Source organism: Balaenoptera musculus, chromosome 10 (genome assembly GCF_009873245.2).
Source record: "Balaenoptera musculus isolate JJ_BM4_2016_0621 chromosome 10, mBalMus1.pri.v3, whole genome shotgun sequence".
Lineage (NCBI taxonomy): Eukaryota > Metazoa > Chordata > Mammalia > Artiodactyla > Balaenopteridae > Balaenoptera > Balaenoptera musculus.
Window position 1 is genome coordinate 8,828,518 of NC_045794.1, and position 19,090 is coordinate 8,847,607.

General features: G+C 37.1%; 1 protein-coding gene across 2 annotated transcripts; it reads right to left on the reverse strand.

The window, feature by feature from the left end:
• Positions 1-1,898: 1,898 nt before the first annotated feature.
• On the reverse strand, positions 1,899-18,824 carry LOC118902849 (killer cell lectin-like receptor 2). 2 transcript variants are annotated; one of them, XM_036867529.1, is made up of 9 exons: positions 17,482-18,824; positions 16,404-16,723; positions 14,784-14,900; positions 12,813-12,902; positions 11,131-11,373; positions 8,356-8,498; positions 6,029-6,135; positions 3,211-3,359; positions 1,899-3,126 (listed from the first exon to the last, which is right to left on the reverse strand). In XM_036867529.1, the coding sequence occupies exons 3-8, from the start codon at positions 14,896-14,898 to the stop codon at positions 3,227-3,229; spliced, it is 831 nt and encodes a 276-aa protein (XP_036723424.1). In that variant the 5' UTR covers positions 14,899-14,900; positions 16,404-16,723; positions 17,482-18,824; the 3' UTR covers positions 1,899-3,126; positions 3,211-3,226. The 2 variants fall into 2 exon arrangements, 1 of the variants encoding a protein (XP_036723424.1); XR_005021604.1 differs by lacking the exon at positions 1,899-3,126 and adding an exon at positions 5,038-5,258 and having other exon boundaries at positions 3,272-3,359.
• Positions 18,825-19,090: the final 266 nt, after the last annotated feature.

Genomic DNA, 19,090 nt, shown 5'->3' on the forward strand with positions numbered 1-19,090 from the left:
CTGAGGCATTAGCTTCATGAGAAAAATGAGTGGTAGAAGTAGAAAGTGATAAATATGAACTATGGCTTCATGACCTATTACAGAGGTGAGGCTATTGGTAGCTATTTTTTACAGGTATTTTTATAGCTATATTTTTTATAGTTATGTCTATATGAGAAACAATTATATCTTTTTTCTTCTTCCTTTTCCACTGCCACTTTGTGTCAATGTAAGAAGTGATGGTGGAATTTATCATTGTAATTCAGTCTTCCAAACTATGAGGGGCCGCATCTAGAGCTGATGGGGAAGAATGTGTATCAATTGGAAGCCTGCTATTTGAGGTAGACATGATTAATGAGGCTTTGTGTCTCTCCTTTTGTGGAGAGGGTGAGACCCTCTCTCTTGGTATAGCAGATAGTTGCCTTATATGAGGATGGATACAATCCTTCCTTTCATTAGATGGCACCATCTTAGCCCAGAGTTCCTTGGAAAACAGAGCCTGAGGCAAAAGGCTCAACACCTAATGCCACAACACCTAATGGCGGGAAGAGGTAAAATCCAAAGGAAGCAAGAAGGAGAGGCAAAAGGAAAGGGAGACGATGAGTCAGGGAAAGAAGAAAAGGGAGTACAAGACGGCACATTTTCAGGCTGGCCACAGGTGCACAAGAAATCATTTTTTACTCATTCAAATGGAACATCTCTGAGGGGTCGTTACACAAACACTGCATCTCCAAACAGTCCATCAGGTTGAAGGACATGGCTATCAACTCACTGGCAGCTTCTTTCCTATCTCCTTTTTCTGGTGAAAATTTGCCATATAGGGCCTCTATATCCCTGCATTTCTGGATTGTGTTAGCTGAAGGCTTCAAGCAACCTCTGGAAAGCCACAGCTTCTGAGGGGTCTGAGCACTGGATCTGCTGTGGCTCCTGCCACTGTAGACATGATGGAGGCCACGCCACAATCTGGTGGTTGTACACGTAATGATAACCTATTTTTACAACCATGGGTACAAAACAAGCATTGCTGGGGCTGCTTTGGCTAGGAAGCTAGGCAAGCATCCAAGAGAGTGAGATAGATGGGACTGGGAGATCAGGAAAAGCACGTAAGCTAGGTCCAGTGTGTTGCCCTTTGATGGGAGATGCTTGAATCTTTATATTAAAAGCTTTACAAATGTTCTAGATTTAACTTTGATCTAACACAGGTAAAGACCTAAGTTTGACAAAAGGATATACAAGCCCTTGTTTAAGAAGCCAGGACAATAAAAGAAGTTAAATTCAAAATAAGTAGAAGAGAGGAAATAAGATAAAAATAAAAGATAAATAAGATGGAAAGTGGGCAAACTTTTAAAACTTCAATGAAACAAAAAGCTGATTTCATCAATGAGATTAATAAAGTTGATATAAATCTCTAGCTAGACTGGTCAAGAAAGAAAAACACAGATTCAATAATATCAGAAATACAAACAGTATCAGAAAAGAAAGGACATCATTACAGATCCTACAAACAGGAAACAGATAATAAGGGAATATTATTGTTATGGGTTGAATTGTGTCCTCCACAAAGATATGTTTAAGTCCTAACTCCTGCACCTATAAATGTGACCTTATTTGGAAATAGGGTCTTTGTAGATGTAATCAAGTTAAGATGAGGTCAGTAGAGTGGGCCCTAACACAATATGACTGGTGTCCTGGGCTTCCTTGGTGGCGCAGTGGTTAAGAATCTGCCTGCCAATGCAAGGGATGTGGAACTCTCATATTTTGCTAATGAGAAAGTAAAATGATACAACCACATTGGAAAACAATTTAGAAGTTTCTTATGAAATATGCACTTACCATAGGACTCAGCAATCAAACTCCTAAGTATTTAATAAAAAAGAAATGAAAACATGCGTTCACACAGAGGCTTGCACATAAATGCTCATAGCAGGTTTATTCACAATAGCCAAAAACTGGAAACATGTCAAATGTCCAAACATGGATGAACAAACTGTGGTATATCTATACAACGGAATACTACTCAGTAACTGAAAGAATGAACTACTGATACATGAAAGAACATGGAATATGTCAAAAACTTGCTGAGCAAAACCAAGCCAGATACAAAGGAATATATGATGTACAAAAATTCTGTAACAAAGCAGACAAAATTAAATTATAGTCACAGAAAGCATATCACTGGTTGCCTGAGACCAGGTGGGTGGTGAGAGGGAGAAAGGAACTTCTGGAGGTGATGGAAATGTTCTGTGCCTTGATCTGATGGTGTTTGAGAGGTGTATATATTTGTTTAAAACCCACTGACCTCATGACTTAAAATGAATGCATTTTATTGCATGAAAATACAACTCAATAGAGTTGATTTTTAAAATGTCAAGGTCAAGAAAGACAAAGAAATCCTGAAGAATTGTCCCAGATTAAAGGAGACTAAAGAGACCTCCCAACTAAATGTATCCCATGATCCTGAACAAAGAGGAAAAACAGGTATAAATGACATTAGAGCTACAGTTGAGAAAATTCGAATATGGGCTATAGATGAAATCATAGTACTGTATCAGTGATAAATTTCCTGATTTTGACAATTGTACTATGGTTATAGAAGACAAAGTCCTTGTTCTTGTGAAATATTTAGACAAATAGATGTAATGTCCTGAATTTATTATCAAATGAATCAGCAACGAGAGAGACAGAGAGAAAAAAAAACTATAAAGGGCACACAGAGTAAAATATAAACAAATGGTAACTATGGGTAAAGGTTATATGAAGGTTCCTTGTACTATTGTTTCAACTATTCAGTAAGTTTGAAATTATAGCAAAATTATTTTTTTTTAATGAGAGTCAAGCATCTAGATGGGGTGGGAGGGAAGATAACTACTTTTTGGTTATTAACTGTGATCTCTCAAAGCCAGAGTCTATTGAAATGATTTATCCTATTGATAAGGAAAAGACCCAGGCTATTTATCAGAGCTCTTTAATTGATTCTGTGGATGTTTCAGGGAAAGAGAGAGTAATTCCTCAAGGCCATTAAAGAGAGGGGTAACTGCTCTCCAAAGACAAAATGATTCTCTCTTCCCCAAGAAGACAGATGGCATCTGATGTCTTTAACCATAGTCCAAAAGAGCATTTTCTTCGTCCTCCATCTCATCTCTGTTTCTACAGTGGACAAAGTCCTGCAGTCAAAAACAAAATTACTACAGGAAACCAACAACAACAGAAAAAGAAAAAATTCCATTTCACCTTTTCTCCTTAGTGTCTATTTGAAGCAATCAATTCTCTTCTCACAGATACAGTTATAGGTGTTAGAGCAATCAATATTTGCTATTCTTGTTGAGGTTAAAAATGCACATTCTCCTCTCCCAGAAGAAGAAGTCATTATTGCCAAATTACTGTAGAACAGAAAACATGCATGGCCAGCTGTTTAATTCTGAAGGTTACAATAACATAAATCATATTTTTAAGTCTGTTGCCTAAAGATCTGGAATATGGAAATATTAAACATAACTTTATCACTAAAGATTTTCTACTTCTCTTAGCCCACTGAATAGAATAACATACTCTTGATCACACCCATAATCTCCTGTTTTGTTCCACACTGGGAATTTTTGATCAGAGAGCAATATTGCTATGTTGGGATCATGATACAGCAACCTGCTTTCCTATGTTAATTATTTCAATAAAAGTGAGAGATTTAAAAGGAGAGGAACTAAATTTCTGTGACACAGATAACAAGGTCTCATGTGCATACACTTTAAGGAGAAAAAAGTAGAATTGGAATATAGTCAGAGATGAAGTTGTTTAATTGATGTTTTTATGTGTTTTATTTCTTTTCCTTCCCCACCCTATCGCTAACAGTTATTAACTAAAACATGAAAATTCACTGAAAACCATCTAAAGCAGGACCTCTATTTCAGCAAAGTGGTGGATTAGGTGAGAACTATCTTCCTACTGAAAATACTTTAAAATGCTGAATAAAAACAAATTTTAAAACCTCTTCAATAAGCTAATGAACTGGCAAAAAGCAGATTCACACTCAGGCTGAGGGTTAAGTAAAGGTGGAAACCCAGAAGGGTAAGTGAGGCACTGAAGCCAGTTTTTCCCTTAATTGATGTAGCAGGCTGAATAATGAATTCAACCCCAGATGGGGATTCTATACAGAAAATGAGCTACAAAGTGTTGAGACCAAAGGGATATATCTCAGTATAAACCACCTTAGAACTGTCTTGAACATTGGATTTAAGTAGAAAAGAAAAAGAATAATCCCACCTAACAATCCAAAATCACAAACCACCCCTCATGTAATTTGCATTTGCTGTATTACTTAGGAATATTCGAATCTGCTATAGGTAAAAAGAGAAACAATTAAGGAAGATAAATGAAACTAAGTAGCTTGTGAGGCATAGGCAGAAAGTAGGAGATGTGTTAAGTACAGATAAGTAAGCTAGTAACCTATGTGACATGTTAGGTGTAGATACAGTAAGTAGAGCCCATGTGTGCTCAACACAGAAAAGGAGGAAAGAATCAAATAGATACAAAATATCGTACATAAAATATACATGATGCACATAGATACTCAACATTCATGAGGTTTTAAGTTAGCCACCCACTGGTGACACTCATTCTGGCCCTCTGCCTAAGAAACGCAAGTAAAATCCGTAGCTGCTCATCAGGTTAATTGGAAAGCTGCAACTCTACCCAGGCTTACATGCTCCTGTATCCGCCCAATAGAGAAAATGTGTGTGCTGGCCACGAGAACCTTCTGTCTGTTGAGCCCCCTTTACTCAGCCCCCAAGTCTGGTCCTAGAAACCTTACACCATCGTCAGGGAAGTGTGATGCCACAGAGCCAGGCCATATGAAGAGAGAATAACTCAGGATCCAGGTGATCCTTTTAACCCACTTGCCCCTCAGCCTAAATGTGACAACCTATCCCATCCCATCCAAGTATGATAAGCTATCCCGTGTCTTTCCCCTTGCATAGCGCTACGTGTTTAAAATGGATTTAATTAACTGTGCAATTTGAGCATCTTATTTTAGCCCTGAAAGTGTTCGCCTGAAAGTGTACTCACAGGCTACGGTCACATCAAGGTTATTTCCTGCATGACATCTCTTGTAGGTTTGCGGCCCAGAACTACACTACTGGCAGGGTCCAAATTTAGAATTAAAAATGGCTTAGATTCACAATGCTCCAAGGCATCCAACAAAAGCAAATTCTTTCTTGAGGAAGCCACCTTCATCTAAGTCCTCAAATAATTTCCACAGCAGCTCAAAAAAAAAAAATCACTGAACACTACAAAGAAAATGGCATCATGAACAAAAGTCAGTAGAAGTGATAGGTTAGACCCACAAAACTTCAAATATTAAAATTATCAGATACCAAATATAAAAGTAGTGTGATTAATATCTTTCAAGAAATAAAAGACAGCTTGAATATATGAGTAACTAGCAAGAAGATTTGAAAGTGTAAGAGAATTCTTAGAAATAAAAAATGTAACAGTTAAGATTTTTTAAAAAATCATTGAACAGTTCAACGGCAGATTATAACTACATGTAAACCCAAGAGTTTACAAAATACTGCACTTAACAGAAGGACTATAGTGAGGTGTGTGTGTGGGTACGCACGCACGTGTGTATGTTTGGACCTACATTTATGTATATTTATAATTAATATAAACTACTAATTTAAAGGAGTTTCAAATGAATTTTGGCGATACTCAAAACACTCATTCATGGTTGTGGGAGAGATCACCATGGCTAAGTCAGAATGGTCCAATCACATCATATCACCTTACTTTATGATTTGATTTTATTTTGCGTACCTCATAACACATACTTTTGATCATGTGTTTAGCATCATAATTTTATTATTAATAACTCTGTATGACATTTCTCGTCCTTTTTAACTGTACTTCCTGAAACATTTCTTTAATCATTCTCCTTATTCTTACTGATGACCTCTACTTGAAAATGAGTTAAGCCCTGTGAAGCAAGATTCATTTTAGAAACAATCCTTCCAGCCCAACACCAATATTAGAATTTGAATGCATCCCGGAAACTTACAGTCCAGAAGATATGCCATTGTCAATCCATTTCCACTTACTTTCCCTTTCATTAAATGATAAACCAATCCAGTAGGAACTTCGATAAGTCTGGGATTGAAGGAAGATCTATAAAGGAAACAATACATATCATAGGACTAAATTCCCATCTGTTAGATGAATGAAAATAAGGACAGGTAAAAGACCCAGCTGTTTCTACGACCAGTAGGCTGCTACTTTCTACATGATCCTTCATCCCTCCTTCCTAAAAAAACCCTCTCTCCCCTCAACCCCTGTATTTTCATTTTCCAAAGTAATTTTCTTCCAGTAGCTTATTCATTTATGTTACAAATGGCTGCCAGTCTCATAGATTATTTAAAATGTGGAAAAATTTAAAATCTAAATATCTAACAATAGGAGAGTTGTTAAATAATGTATGACACTTTATGAAACCATTCAAAATCATGCTCCAGAAAAAATTTAAAGGTAAAGAAAAATAATCATTACATATTCCAAGTGAAAGAAGGAATCTTCTAAACACATTTATTAAAATAACAAATGTTTGTGGGGACGTGTGCATTAGAGCCTTCAGCTTCATAAGAGAAAGACTTGCTGTTGTTCAGTAGTAGGAAGGGGTAAAGGGAAACAGGGCAGTATTTGGAGATATTTACTATGTCCAAAAATGTAATATATCAAAGTGACATAGTACATAATGTCTGATTAAATGACTGAATATATTTTTAAATATAGGTTTAAATTTAACTGTGTTTTACTGCAACAAACATAAAAAATTATTTTATGACTTGACGTCATAAATTCTTTTATGTTACAATTTAAAACATCTACTAGATTTGCATATAAATTTTGTGTTGTTTGTCTAAATGATAAGCAGAGATTTCAGAGATCGTTGCAAATATTTCTCTGTAAAAACACATTTTGTGTGTATGGACAGTTTTTATTAGTAATAAATTTAAAAGATAATTTCAAATTAGTTTTTTGTTTTTTTTTTTAAATTTTATTTATTTTTATTTATTTATGGCTGTGTTGGGTCTTCGTTTCTGTGTGAGGGCTTTCTCTAGTTGTGGCAAGTGGGGGCCACTCTTCATCGCGGTGCGCGGGCCTTTTCACTATTGGCCTCTCTTGTTGCGGAGCACAGGCTCCAGACGCGCAGGCTCAGCAATTGTGGCTCACGGGCCTAGTCGCTCCGCGGCATGTGGGATCTTCCCAGACCAGGGCTCGAACCCGTGTCCCCTGCATTGGCAGGCGGATTCTCAACCACTGCGCCACCAGGGAAGCCCCTAAAAGATAATTTCAATATTATTGTCACTGTATTTTCTCTTTTTTACAATTCTTTTTGAAAGATATACATCTTGATACAATAAATACAAATATTAATCAAGTAAATGTTACCTACAGATGCAATGAAAATCACCATGAAGCTAATTTGTAAAATCGTTACCACTTTTATGTTCCTCATTATTATCTACATTTTGCAAATGGGAAAATTGAGGCCCAGAGAGGTTAAGTAATTTGCCCAAGGTCACCCAGCAAGTAAGTGGCAGAAATGAATTCAGTCCCAGGCAGTTTGGCTCCTGAATTCCTAATAGTAACTACTAGACGATGTTGCCTTTGGGTTCTTAGTTACCGCCTTATAGGAAAAAATAACTGCTGGTTCCAGGCTGCAATTTACCAAAGGGTTAAGTACTTCATCAAAGGAAAGGCATACTTCTCTGTGAGGGGTTCTCCTGCAGAGTCCTAAGAAAAGGAGATGACTGCAAAGACCCCAACTGCATCTTCAAGGGGGTTTCCATTTTGGAAATAACAATGTTCATCATGATAGATAATATGTATTGAATGCTTAGTAAATAGCAAGATCACATGCCTATTAGCAGGCAAGGTCTCCTGGGAGACTTTTTTAAAAATTTTTTTATCTTTGATTCTATGGAAAACAGGAAGGTGTTTGAGAATAGCATTCACCAAGAGGGGAATATTTACTACAGATTTTGATGAAGTCATACTTAGCCCTTCAATTTCAGTGTTCAAGAAGCAATTCCCACTCCCACCCCCTCCAGGAGACAGGGCTTTCTGTATTACAGTCTTCATGTTCTTTGGTTCTTACTTTTAAGTACTTAGCTTAACGAAAGGAAAGACCAAAGATATTTCACCAGGAAAAACTTATTTTTTTTTTTGAGACTCTTAACTATACAATTTTTGTTCACTCAACAGACATAACACAAAGAATAACTGAAGGTTCCTCTTTCTAAACTCCCCCATTTCCTCAGTATCTTGGGCCCAAGGGTGAGAGGCAGAGGCCAAGAGAATAAAAGTATGTGTAACCGTCCATGATACCAGTTCCTCTTTATCATCTATCTTCAGAAGAGATGAACTGTAACTTTGGCAAGTCTGTTTACATCCCTTCCAGTCTTTACTTTCAGTGGTAAAGTAGTAACAGTTTACTCCTGTACAGCACCAGTGGCCTTCATTGAGTTTGCCTACAATATACAAGGTGAAACTTTAAATGTCTTTTCATCTGGTATTTTGTTAAGTAGAGCAAGATACTTATCAACTCTCCATAACTAAAAAATCTTAACAGCTATCACTAATGATAATGTGAGGTTCACCAGAAGTCGGGAATGCCAAGAGACATCTGCATTCCCATATTCATCGCAGCACTATTCACAATAGTCGAGAAATGGAAACAACACAAATGTCCATCGATGGATGAAGAAAATGTGGTCTATTCCTACAAGGGAATATTACTCAGCCTTAAGAAGGAAATCCTGCCATGGGTAACAGCATGGATGAAACTTGAAGATAATTATGCTCAGTGAAATAAGCCAATGACAAAGGGCAAATACTGTATGATTCCACTTATATGAGATATAAAAAGTAGTCAAACTCAGAGAAATAGAAAGTAGAAAAGCGGTAGCTGGGGGAGGGGAAATGGGTTGTTGTTCAATGGGTACACAGTCTCAGTTATGCAAGACGAATAAATTCTAGAGATCTGCTGTACACCATAGTGCTTATAGTCAACAGTACTGAATTGTACACTTAAAAACTTGTTAAAAGGGTAGACCTCACGCTAAGTGTTCTTACCACAAAGAAAAAAGGGACATAAGAAAACTTTTGGAGGTGATGGATATATCTATTACCCTAATTGTGGATAGTTTTACTCATATATACATATGTCTCAACTCATCAAATTGTATACACTAATTATATGCAGCTTTTTGCATATTAATAATACCTCAATAAAACTATTTTTTAAATAATCAAATTAAATTTAAAAAATTTTTAGGATTCTGTAATGCCTTCTAGATAAAATTAAAATTATTCTTCGGAATTTTTTCTTTTCCTCATACATAATATACCAAATTAAAATATTATTAATCCTTCAAAGTATGTTTATGATTTTTTTTAAATAAATTTATTTATTTTTGGCTGTGTTGGGCCTTCGTTGCTGCACTTGGGTTTTCTCTAGTTGCAGCAAGCGGGGGCTACTCTTCATTGCGGTGCGTGGGCTTCTCATTGTGGTGGCTTCTCCTGTTGCAGAGCTCAGGCTCTAGGTGCACAGGCTTCAGTAGTTGTGGCACGCAGGCTCAGTAGTTGTGGTTCGCGGGCTCTAGCGCACAGGCTCAGTAGTTGCGGCATGCGGACTTAGTTGCTCTGCAGCATGTGGGATCTTCCCGGACCAGGGCTCGAACCCATGTCCTCTGCATTGGCAGGCGGATTGTTAACCACTGTACCACCAGGGAAGTCCCTGTTTATGATTATTTATAGAAGAGAAAAATTGAAAACAGTCTAACAGTCTAATAAAGAAAGCATTTAGGGCTTCCCTGGTGGCGCAGTGGTTGAGAATCTGCCTGCTAATGCAGGGGACACGGGTTCAAGCCCTGGTCTGGGAGGATCCCACATGCCGCGGAGCAAGTGGGCCCGTGAGCCACAGTTGCTGAGCCTGTGTGTCTGGAGCCTGTGCTCCGCAACAAGAGAGGCCGCGATAGTGAAGAGGCCCGTGCACCGCGATGAGGAGTGGCCCCCGCTTGCCGCAACTAGAGAAAGCCCTCATGCAGAAACGAAGACCCAACACAGCCAAAAATAAAAAAATATAAAAATAAATAAATAAATAAAAAACATTAAAAAAAAAAAAAAGAAAGCATTTAAATTGTTACAAATATAATGCAATAACACACAACCACTAACAGACATGTTTGTGAGGAGTATTTAAGACTATGGAAAAATGGTCACAGAAGTGAAAAAAACAAGATGTGAACCTTTCTGCAGTATGATAACCAATTTTTTTATAGGTAGAGAAAAGTAAAGCTAAAGAAACTAAAAAATAAAATGTTATTAATTCTTCAATAATAGAGACAGTACATTTCTAGTAACTACCACACCTAAATGATATCAAATAAGCAAAATCTCTTTGTAAACGCTAAATACATATTTAGTAGTTGTTGATTAACCAGGGTGATTCATTGCATCTTATGCATGATAACAGAGTTTACTGTATGAGATTTAATATTATTATCTCTTGGATGTTTTTAATAGTATCATCACACAGAGTTGTACAAACATCAACACTCCGGCAGATCTTGCTGATGTACTGGAGGGAGTATATATTGATCACAAATAGACCAAATATCTGAAGTCAGTGCAGAATGGAAACACACACACATACAGTTATCTTTACAACAGCATCCAAATGAAAGCCCTTGTGCCCATTTTAGCCTAAGTATATTTTTACTGATAGTCTCCATATTTCATGTCAGCAACAAAGCTGGAGAGCCTGATTTTCCTGCAGGTCCAAAACAATCCAAATTTTCAGGGGTGCTAATATACTATTTCACCTTCTGGGAGCAGAAAGAAAGCAAGAACTGCCATTGACTTTTGGGAAATATAGGGCTCTACTAATCCAAACATGGCTCCTGGGGTCTCAATCCCATGTTTGAAATAAGCAAACCCAAATACCCATATTACACCTAAGAGGCACAAATTAAAAGTTATCTAGCAGACCTGGATCCCTAGCATATAACATAAGCCTGTATTAAGCCTCAAAGCTTTTGGAAGGGGAAGAAGTAATGGAAAATTGTGCCATCTTTCATTCAAGATTTCCTCCATACATACCTATATTTCGCCAAAACTTTGAAAAGATCTCCTCTTGTTTATGACATTCCTTCTTTTTTGTAGGAGGTAAGTCCAGTCCCTTTTCTTGCTGAAGGGTTTTAGTTTTTAGCATATCATATTCTAAATTCTTATTTATCAAAAGTTGTTCTTTTAAGTAGCTCTCATTTTGCATAACATGGTACTTCTGACTGAGGTTCCGTAGAATTTCCTCCTGTTGATGTTTTTCTTGAATATACTGAAAAACTAAAATTAATAGTATAGACACAATTTTTAAAGTACTCATAATGCTTAAATGTTGAACTTTAGGACAGGAGAAAAAAAATCTCACTTTGACAACCAACCCATTTCATTCCTTTAATTAGTAGTTTTACATTTAGAAAGTAACACCTCAATAACTTGACCATATAAATTGAAACATCAAATTTCTCACTATAAGCCACCTAAGTGTAGAATAAATAAAGCACGATTTCTGAATAAAATTATGATGGTAACATCTAACCATTCAGTTCAGTTTCTAAGTTAGCACAACATTTACAAATCGGTACCACAGGACAAACCAGTCAACATTTAGCAACACATCTTCTGAGTACGAAAATCCGCACTAAACAACATGAAGAAATAGCACCATTATCACTGGAGCAGATGGAATATCCATAGGAGAAAAGTGAGGAAGATCCAAATAAGTAATTTTGTCTGAGTGCAACATATTGGTAATTTTCCCTAAAGATGTCAAGGAGCTCAAATAAAAGATAAAAGGTTGAACTCAAGATCATCTAACATCCGTGCATAGAATCACTCTTTTTACTAAATCATTTCTTTATTATATATTTAGAAAAAATTAAGAGTAAGTCATAATTTCTTTTGAACAGTTGTTTCTCAAAGAATGTGTATCTGAGATTCACAATGATCTAAACTTAGAAGGTGGAATACAATAGTAGTTCGCCCTTATCTGTGGTTTCACTTTCCACGGTTTTAGTTACCCTGTCAACCGCAATCTGAAAATGTTAAATGGAAAATTCCAGAAATAAGTAATTCATAAGTTTTAAATTGCATGCCATTCTGAGTAGTGTGATGAAATCTCGTGCCATCCCTCTTGTCCTCCCCAGGAAGGGGAATCATTCCTTTGTCGAGCATATCCTGCCCTTGTCAGTCACTTAGTAGCCATTATCAGATGACTCTCGAGGTATGCGGTGCTTGTACTCAAGTAACCCTTATTTCACTTAATAATGGTCCAAAAGCACAAGAGTAGTGATGCTGGCAATTCAGATATTCTCTTACTGTGCCTAAATTATAAATTAAACTTTATCATAGGTATGTATGAATAGGAAAAAACATAGTATATACAGGGTTCAGTGCTATCTGCAATTTCAGGCATCCACTGGGGGTCTTAGAAAGTATCTCCCGTGGAAAAGGGGTCTACTGTACTAAGTCCTGTATCAGAAGGAATGTTACCATGTCTCATACAGAATGGGACAGCTCATTACAGCTTCAGAGATATTGGAATAGGTAAATAAAATGAAAATGACACTGTGGTTATGTCTGGGGAAAAATCACTAAGAAAGAACCACCTGGAACATTCCCTGATTACAGCCATGGAATAATTGATGGAGCATGGTTAATACCTACTCAGTTAGTGGTTATTTCTATGACTAAGACTTGAAGGATGTATTTCAATTACTCACTCTTTGTCCCCAACACTGCGGTTGTCACCAATAGAAGTAAACAGAGGGTCCCAAGAGTCACTGCAATGCCACACCAGGGCACTGAAGAGTCTTTAAATAAAGAAGGAAGAAAATGATCATTAGGGATACAGCCTGACCCACTACTCATCTTAACCTGAACACCATTAGAAACATAGAAACAATCGTCTCTGAAAATTTTACAAAAATACATTGTACAAACCGTTTTAATTTGCAATCTAGTAATTATAGTTTTAAAGTTTCAGATTTCTGACTTACAGTCACCCATTTTAGAAATCCTACACACAAGAACAGTCTTGTAAGATTTTTTAAATGCATTCCTTACAAAAGCTCAGATGGCAATAAACACAATACACATGTGAGAATCCACAGTGACATGCATACTTCTTGCTATGATCACAACCAATAATGAAGAGGAAGGAAAAAGCAGTCAATATTCTTGAGAAACTGGTAGCCAATAGTGGGTATTCTGAAGCTGCAAATGTGACTGGGGCCTATCCCTGAAGAACTTTCTAGAAATCGACTTTTCCTTCTTTTTCTTCAATTTTGTTTTTTTCTCTAGCAGTGCTCCATTTTTCCTCCTACTTTTAAGGTCCTCTATATCTGAAAATTGTATCTCTGATGGACACTACATTAAAACAGTAAAAAATTATTCTCAATTTGGAGTTTGTGACACTATTTGAAGGTACAGAGAGAGAACGGAAAAATTAGAATGCCCCTTTTGATTTGAACATTTTTGTTTCTTCATTGCCATTAAGTTTTGGTAAATATTTAAGACACCTGAAATACCTTTTGTCTAAATAAAAACATTGTTTCTAACGCATATTTTTCATTTCTTCAACATTCTGTAAGACTTTTATTTCTCTAGGATCTACAATGTTTTCTTTTTTTTTTTTTTAAGGTTTTTTTAAAATTAATTTATTTATTTTGGCTGCAGGCTCTCTCCAGTTGCAGCGAGTGGGAACCATTCCGCCTTGGGGTGCGTGGGCTTCTCACTGCGGTGGCCTCTCTCTTTGCAGAGCACGGGCTCCAGGCGCCAGGCTTCAGGAGTTGTGGCTCACAGGCTCCAGAGCGCAGGCCCAGCATTTGTGGCACACAGGCCCAGTTGCTCCACGGCATGTGGGATCCTCCCGGACCAGGGCTCGAACCTGTGTCCCCTGCACTGGCAAGCAGATTCTCAACCACTGCACCACCCGGGAAGCCCCTGCAATGTTATCTTGAGACTCTAGTCTGTCTTTTACTTTTAAAATCCTCATGAGGGAATTCCCTGGCAGTCCAGTGGTTAGGACTCCACGCCTCCACTGCTGGGGGCCCAGGTTCCATCCCTGGTCGGGGAACTAAGATCCGGCAAGCCTTTTGGTCCGACCAAAAAAAAAAAAAAAAGTCCTCATGAATTTCTCTTGACCAAATTTGAATGAAAACATGCTATTGGGACTTCCCTGGTGGCGCAGTGGTTAAGAATCCACCTGCCAATGCAGGGGACACGGGTTCGAACCCTGGTCTGGGAAGATCCCACGTGCTGTGGAGCAACTAAGCCCGTGCGCCACAACTACTGAGCCTGCACTCTAGAGCCCGCGAGCCACAACTACTGAAGCCCACGTGCCTAGAGCCCGTGCTCCGCAACAAGAGAAGCCACCGCAATGAGAAGCCCTCGCACGGCAACAAAGAGTAGCCCCCGCTCGCTGCAACCAGAGAAAGCCTACGCACAGCAACGAAGACCCAACATAGCCAAAAATAGATAAATTTATTTTTTTAAAAAATTCTATTACCTTCTCAAATTTAAAAGAATTAATTTCTCCATTCTCACAAAATTAAAAACAAAAAAGATATTAAAGACCATTATGGTTTCATATTACCAAGAACCTAGAATATAGATAGGAACTTTTTATTTCTAATGTCAGAAGTTTGACAATTCATAAGAGATGGGTGAATTTAGACGCTTCAAACATCTACCTTTTCCGTCAGTCTTGCCAGGGCTTTGAGTACTACCAGGCCTTAATCTGTTTTGTGACTCCGAAGGTGACCGAAGAAATCTCAGGACAGAATAAGTCACTTCTTGATCATTCATCTCTAAAGTAAAAAGAGGTATGTATTTTGCATTAAAACTTTGTAACAGAATGATTTCTATCCAAAGAAAAATTAAAAGGTTAGTCTATAGAAACACACCAGGATTAAGATGGATGTGTGTGTGTCTGTGTGTGTGTGTGGACGTGTGTTTATTAACTCCTTCAAGTGCCTAAAGCATGTAGACTGAGCCTGATTTATATAAGAAATGAAAAACTTTCAGTATTTTTGCTAAAGTCATTTGTACTCCTAGTAACTACAGCCATGATTATTAGAAAATAAGGAAAGAATTTTTTTAAATTTACCAATAGATTAAATAGGCTGGGTCCTATTCAGTTCAGCTCAAAATGTTCAACGTACATATACACATATGTTAGACAAAGTGATTCCATCCCAAATTACTGAGACACTTTTAAAACTATTAATTCAAAAAACAAAAATTCTATTTTGGGGGGATTCTGAAAAAATATAAATATCTTGGCTTAAAACATATATATATACATATATGTGTGTATTCAGGACTACATATCAGTAGTAAAAAGTTCTTACAAGGATTTGAATAGTAAGTCAATGTCAGTTTGAGATAATTATTTCTTGACCCGAATAGATAAATACATTGCATTGTTCTTTTCAACTATAACATGACTCTACCACAGTGTTCCCCAACGTGTATCCCGTACACCAGCTGCAAAAAAATTACTGAGGGTTAACACTGAAAATTGGTTAACATTTCAGATTCCAATGTCTCGTGGGAGATGTGCTGAGTAAAAATCTCTCAGGTTAGATCCCAGACACCTGTATTTTTAATCCCCAATGATTATGTGTATATTAAAAGTTTAGAAATAATCTTCTAGTTGCCAGAGAAGCCTATGTGAAAATAAAATTTGTCAGTAGGTAGTCTTTAGTTAATATCCATAAAGGGTTCAATCTATTAGTAGATATCAATATAAAAAATTATTAAATAGTAGATATTTTAAATATACCTTGCTTCTTATATTAATCACTATGAAAAGGTGCTATCCAAGAAACAGGAAATATGGAAAACATATGGCACATGTAACTATATTCTTTAAATTTTTTTAATTTCTAAAAGTTCCTGAACTTGATTATTCACATTTTCCCTAATTTCCTAAGGAAAATGAGTCTTTTCTATTATAGAACCCTCTACGATTGATGAGATAATATGTAAATCATGAGACCCGAATAAAAAGTAATCCCCTAAATCCCTCTGCTTTATTTTGATAACACAAAGCAAAAATCATAACATATTTTAAAAACAGAAAAAAACCTTCCATGAATGCTGAACTAGTTTTCACATCCTTTAGAGTTAATGCAGTTCTAACCCAATCAATAAAGAATGCTTTCCTATCCATTCCATATTCATGCCAAGTCATTTATAATAAAATGCAACATTCCTAGAATCTTCTTTTCCCTAGAATCGTTTCTTTATAAGTCAGACAAATGAGATATTCAGGTACAAAGATCTGAGGGAATAAAAGCAAATGTTACCTGTATTTGTGCCATGCAGCGAGGCAGGCAGAGAAAGCTGACCCAAAAATTAGGTGAGAGAAGTTGGCCTTTCCAACCCCAGATCCCTTGGGTGCGTGAGTGGCTGAAAGATGGAAGGCAGAAATGAACTGTCTCTGAATGATACTCCAACTCAAAATTTTCTGCCCCTCCTCTTGACCAAAGTGATAAAAGGAAATTGTATGATAAAAGCTGATGTTGACGAGAAAGGAAAACTGGTCATGAGCCATATCTTCCTCCTTTTCAGCCAACCAACCACTTGGGTACTCTGCAGAATAGCATTCGAAATCTACATTGGAGGACTGAAAAAATAAAGGAACACAGCTTTGGTGGAAACAAGAAGTAAGATCTTTAACAAAAACTAGCATACTTAAAAGAAACTACTAGTAAAAACTACTGATTAAAATGTATATGCATAAATATAGAGACATCTACACAAGAAATATTATGACTAAACAAATAACCTGTCTCTTAGAAACCTTCTCTTATAGATTGCTATTTGAAAAAAATTTTTTCTTTTCCCATTGATGTTTAATGCAGATAAATGTATTTTAGAAAGTATTTTAAAACATCCATAATTCCACTATAAAATTTTGGCGTATATGTTTCTAGTTTTTTATCCGTATGTTTACTATCAAAGTTGGTGTCATTCCACACACAATGCTTTTGATCTATTATTTTCTAAGTGTTTCTTCATTTAAAAATATTCATCTAAAATGTTATTTTAAAAACAATTGTATAGCTTTTATCCATATAGATTATACCATAATGTATTTAGGCAATCCCATACTGCTGGACATTTAGGTTGTTTCCAATTTTTTGTGAATATAAAAAAAATTTGTCCTGTACTTTCAAATATTTCCTTAGGAAAAAAATTTTAAACAAGAAATTATGGGGCCAAGGGATATATACATTAAAGAACTTTGATATGTATTACCAAATGCCCTCCAGAAAAGTTGTTCCTATTTATACAACACTAGTGTGAAAGTGTTCACATTTGATATTTTTAAGAGATACTGGTGAATTATTCTTCTACTTGAGTTTCATCCACGAATCTTACCTCACATGAAGACCTATAATCTTCCAGTGAAAAGAAATTCATTTCTATAAGTCTGTTTCTATGAGCCAGACCCTGTGGGGGAAGAGGAGTGAGGTGGGAAACATAGGTGAAATTGATTATGCAGAGACAAACCCAGCCCTATTTCACCAGGTTCTAACCACATTCCTTGCTTATTCTTTTCTTCCCTTACCAACCTCCAGCCACAACTAACCATCACCCTTTGGAAGGCATCCCCATTCTTCACCTCCCACGTCTCTTCCAAACTACTTTACAAACACAGTCTACTGAATGTTCTGACCACTAGGACCCCCCTAGGTTATGCTGCCTGTTGTCTGGCTGTCAGCTGACCCACTCCCATCCTCCGATGCAACTCTTAATCTCAGAATCACCATTGAGTCTGCCACTTGTCATCACAGGCAGGCAGTCAGCTGAATTACCTTCCAGAGACTAATTTAATTCAGTCGCACAAAGTTTCATGAGTGGAGTCTGGACACTTCAGGAACACTGACTGCTGTGCATTTTCTTCTCTCTTTACCCTCATCCTGGATTGACTTTGTCAATCTCAAAACAGAAAGATCCCGAGCCCTCAATCCCAATGCCAGAAATGAATGAATGAAGTCTGCTGAGAGAACGTAGGGAGTAGGGGTGGGAGAAATAGTAATGGTTGTCAAAAGGTGGCAGAGAGAGATGCCATCATTTGCTGGAGGACTGCTGTGTGTATAACTATATTGAAACCTCCCAACGCTGACAGCTATTTATTGTCACCCCCTCTTACAAATGAAGAAGCTAATGTTAAGAAGGTAATTGACTTACCAAAGAACACATTATTGCTAATTCTTGACCCATGTTTAAAATCAGGCCTGATTGAATACATAGAGCACAGATGGGTTTTGGATTCAGAAGAGCCTGGATTTTCAACTAATCTCTTGCCACCAAGCATGAATTCTGGAACCGGGCAGATCTGGCTTGAAATACCAGAAATACTTGAGGCAAGTCACTTCACTTCTTTAAACCTCAGATTCGACAAAAGTAAAATATTGCTTTTGCTTCCCAAGTTTGTAGGGTATATAAAGCGCTAACCAGACCTAATGCTAACGTTCATTAAACGTTAAATACTATTATTTGAAGTCCAAGATTCAAATCCTTTCTAGCTGTAAAAATTTGAACTCGTCACTCCAAATCTTCAAGCCTGTTTCTTCACACGTTCAATAAGAATGTCACTCACTTTATGTATCTGGAAGAATTCAATTAGATTAGCACTGCAGCTAGGATTTCTTAGACTTCAAAAATAAGTAAATATTCATTTTTTTCTCTTTCTTCAAGGGGTCTATAAAGAGTGAAAGAGCCAGGACTGCAATCCAGAAATGCTGACACACTGAGCTAGGAGTGCAGATGCTTAGAAGGAAGCGGGGGTGGGCGGGGGGACCGGGGGGGGGGGTGGAGGCTGTGCATATTAACACAATTTAGGAGCTGGGAAACATGGCAGCATCCCACTGCCTCTATAGAAAAAGGCATTCCATGACCTCAGATCTGTTTATTTTATATCTTACGCCCCATGGAGATATTGGTGATGTTGAGCTTTTTTTCTCTTTTGTTTTACATGCTCATA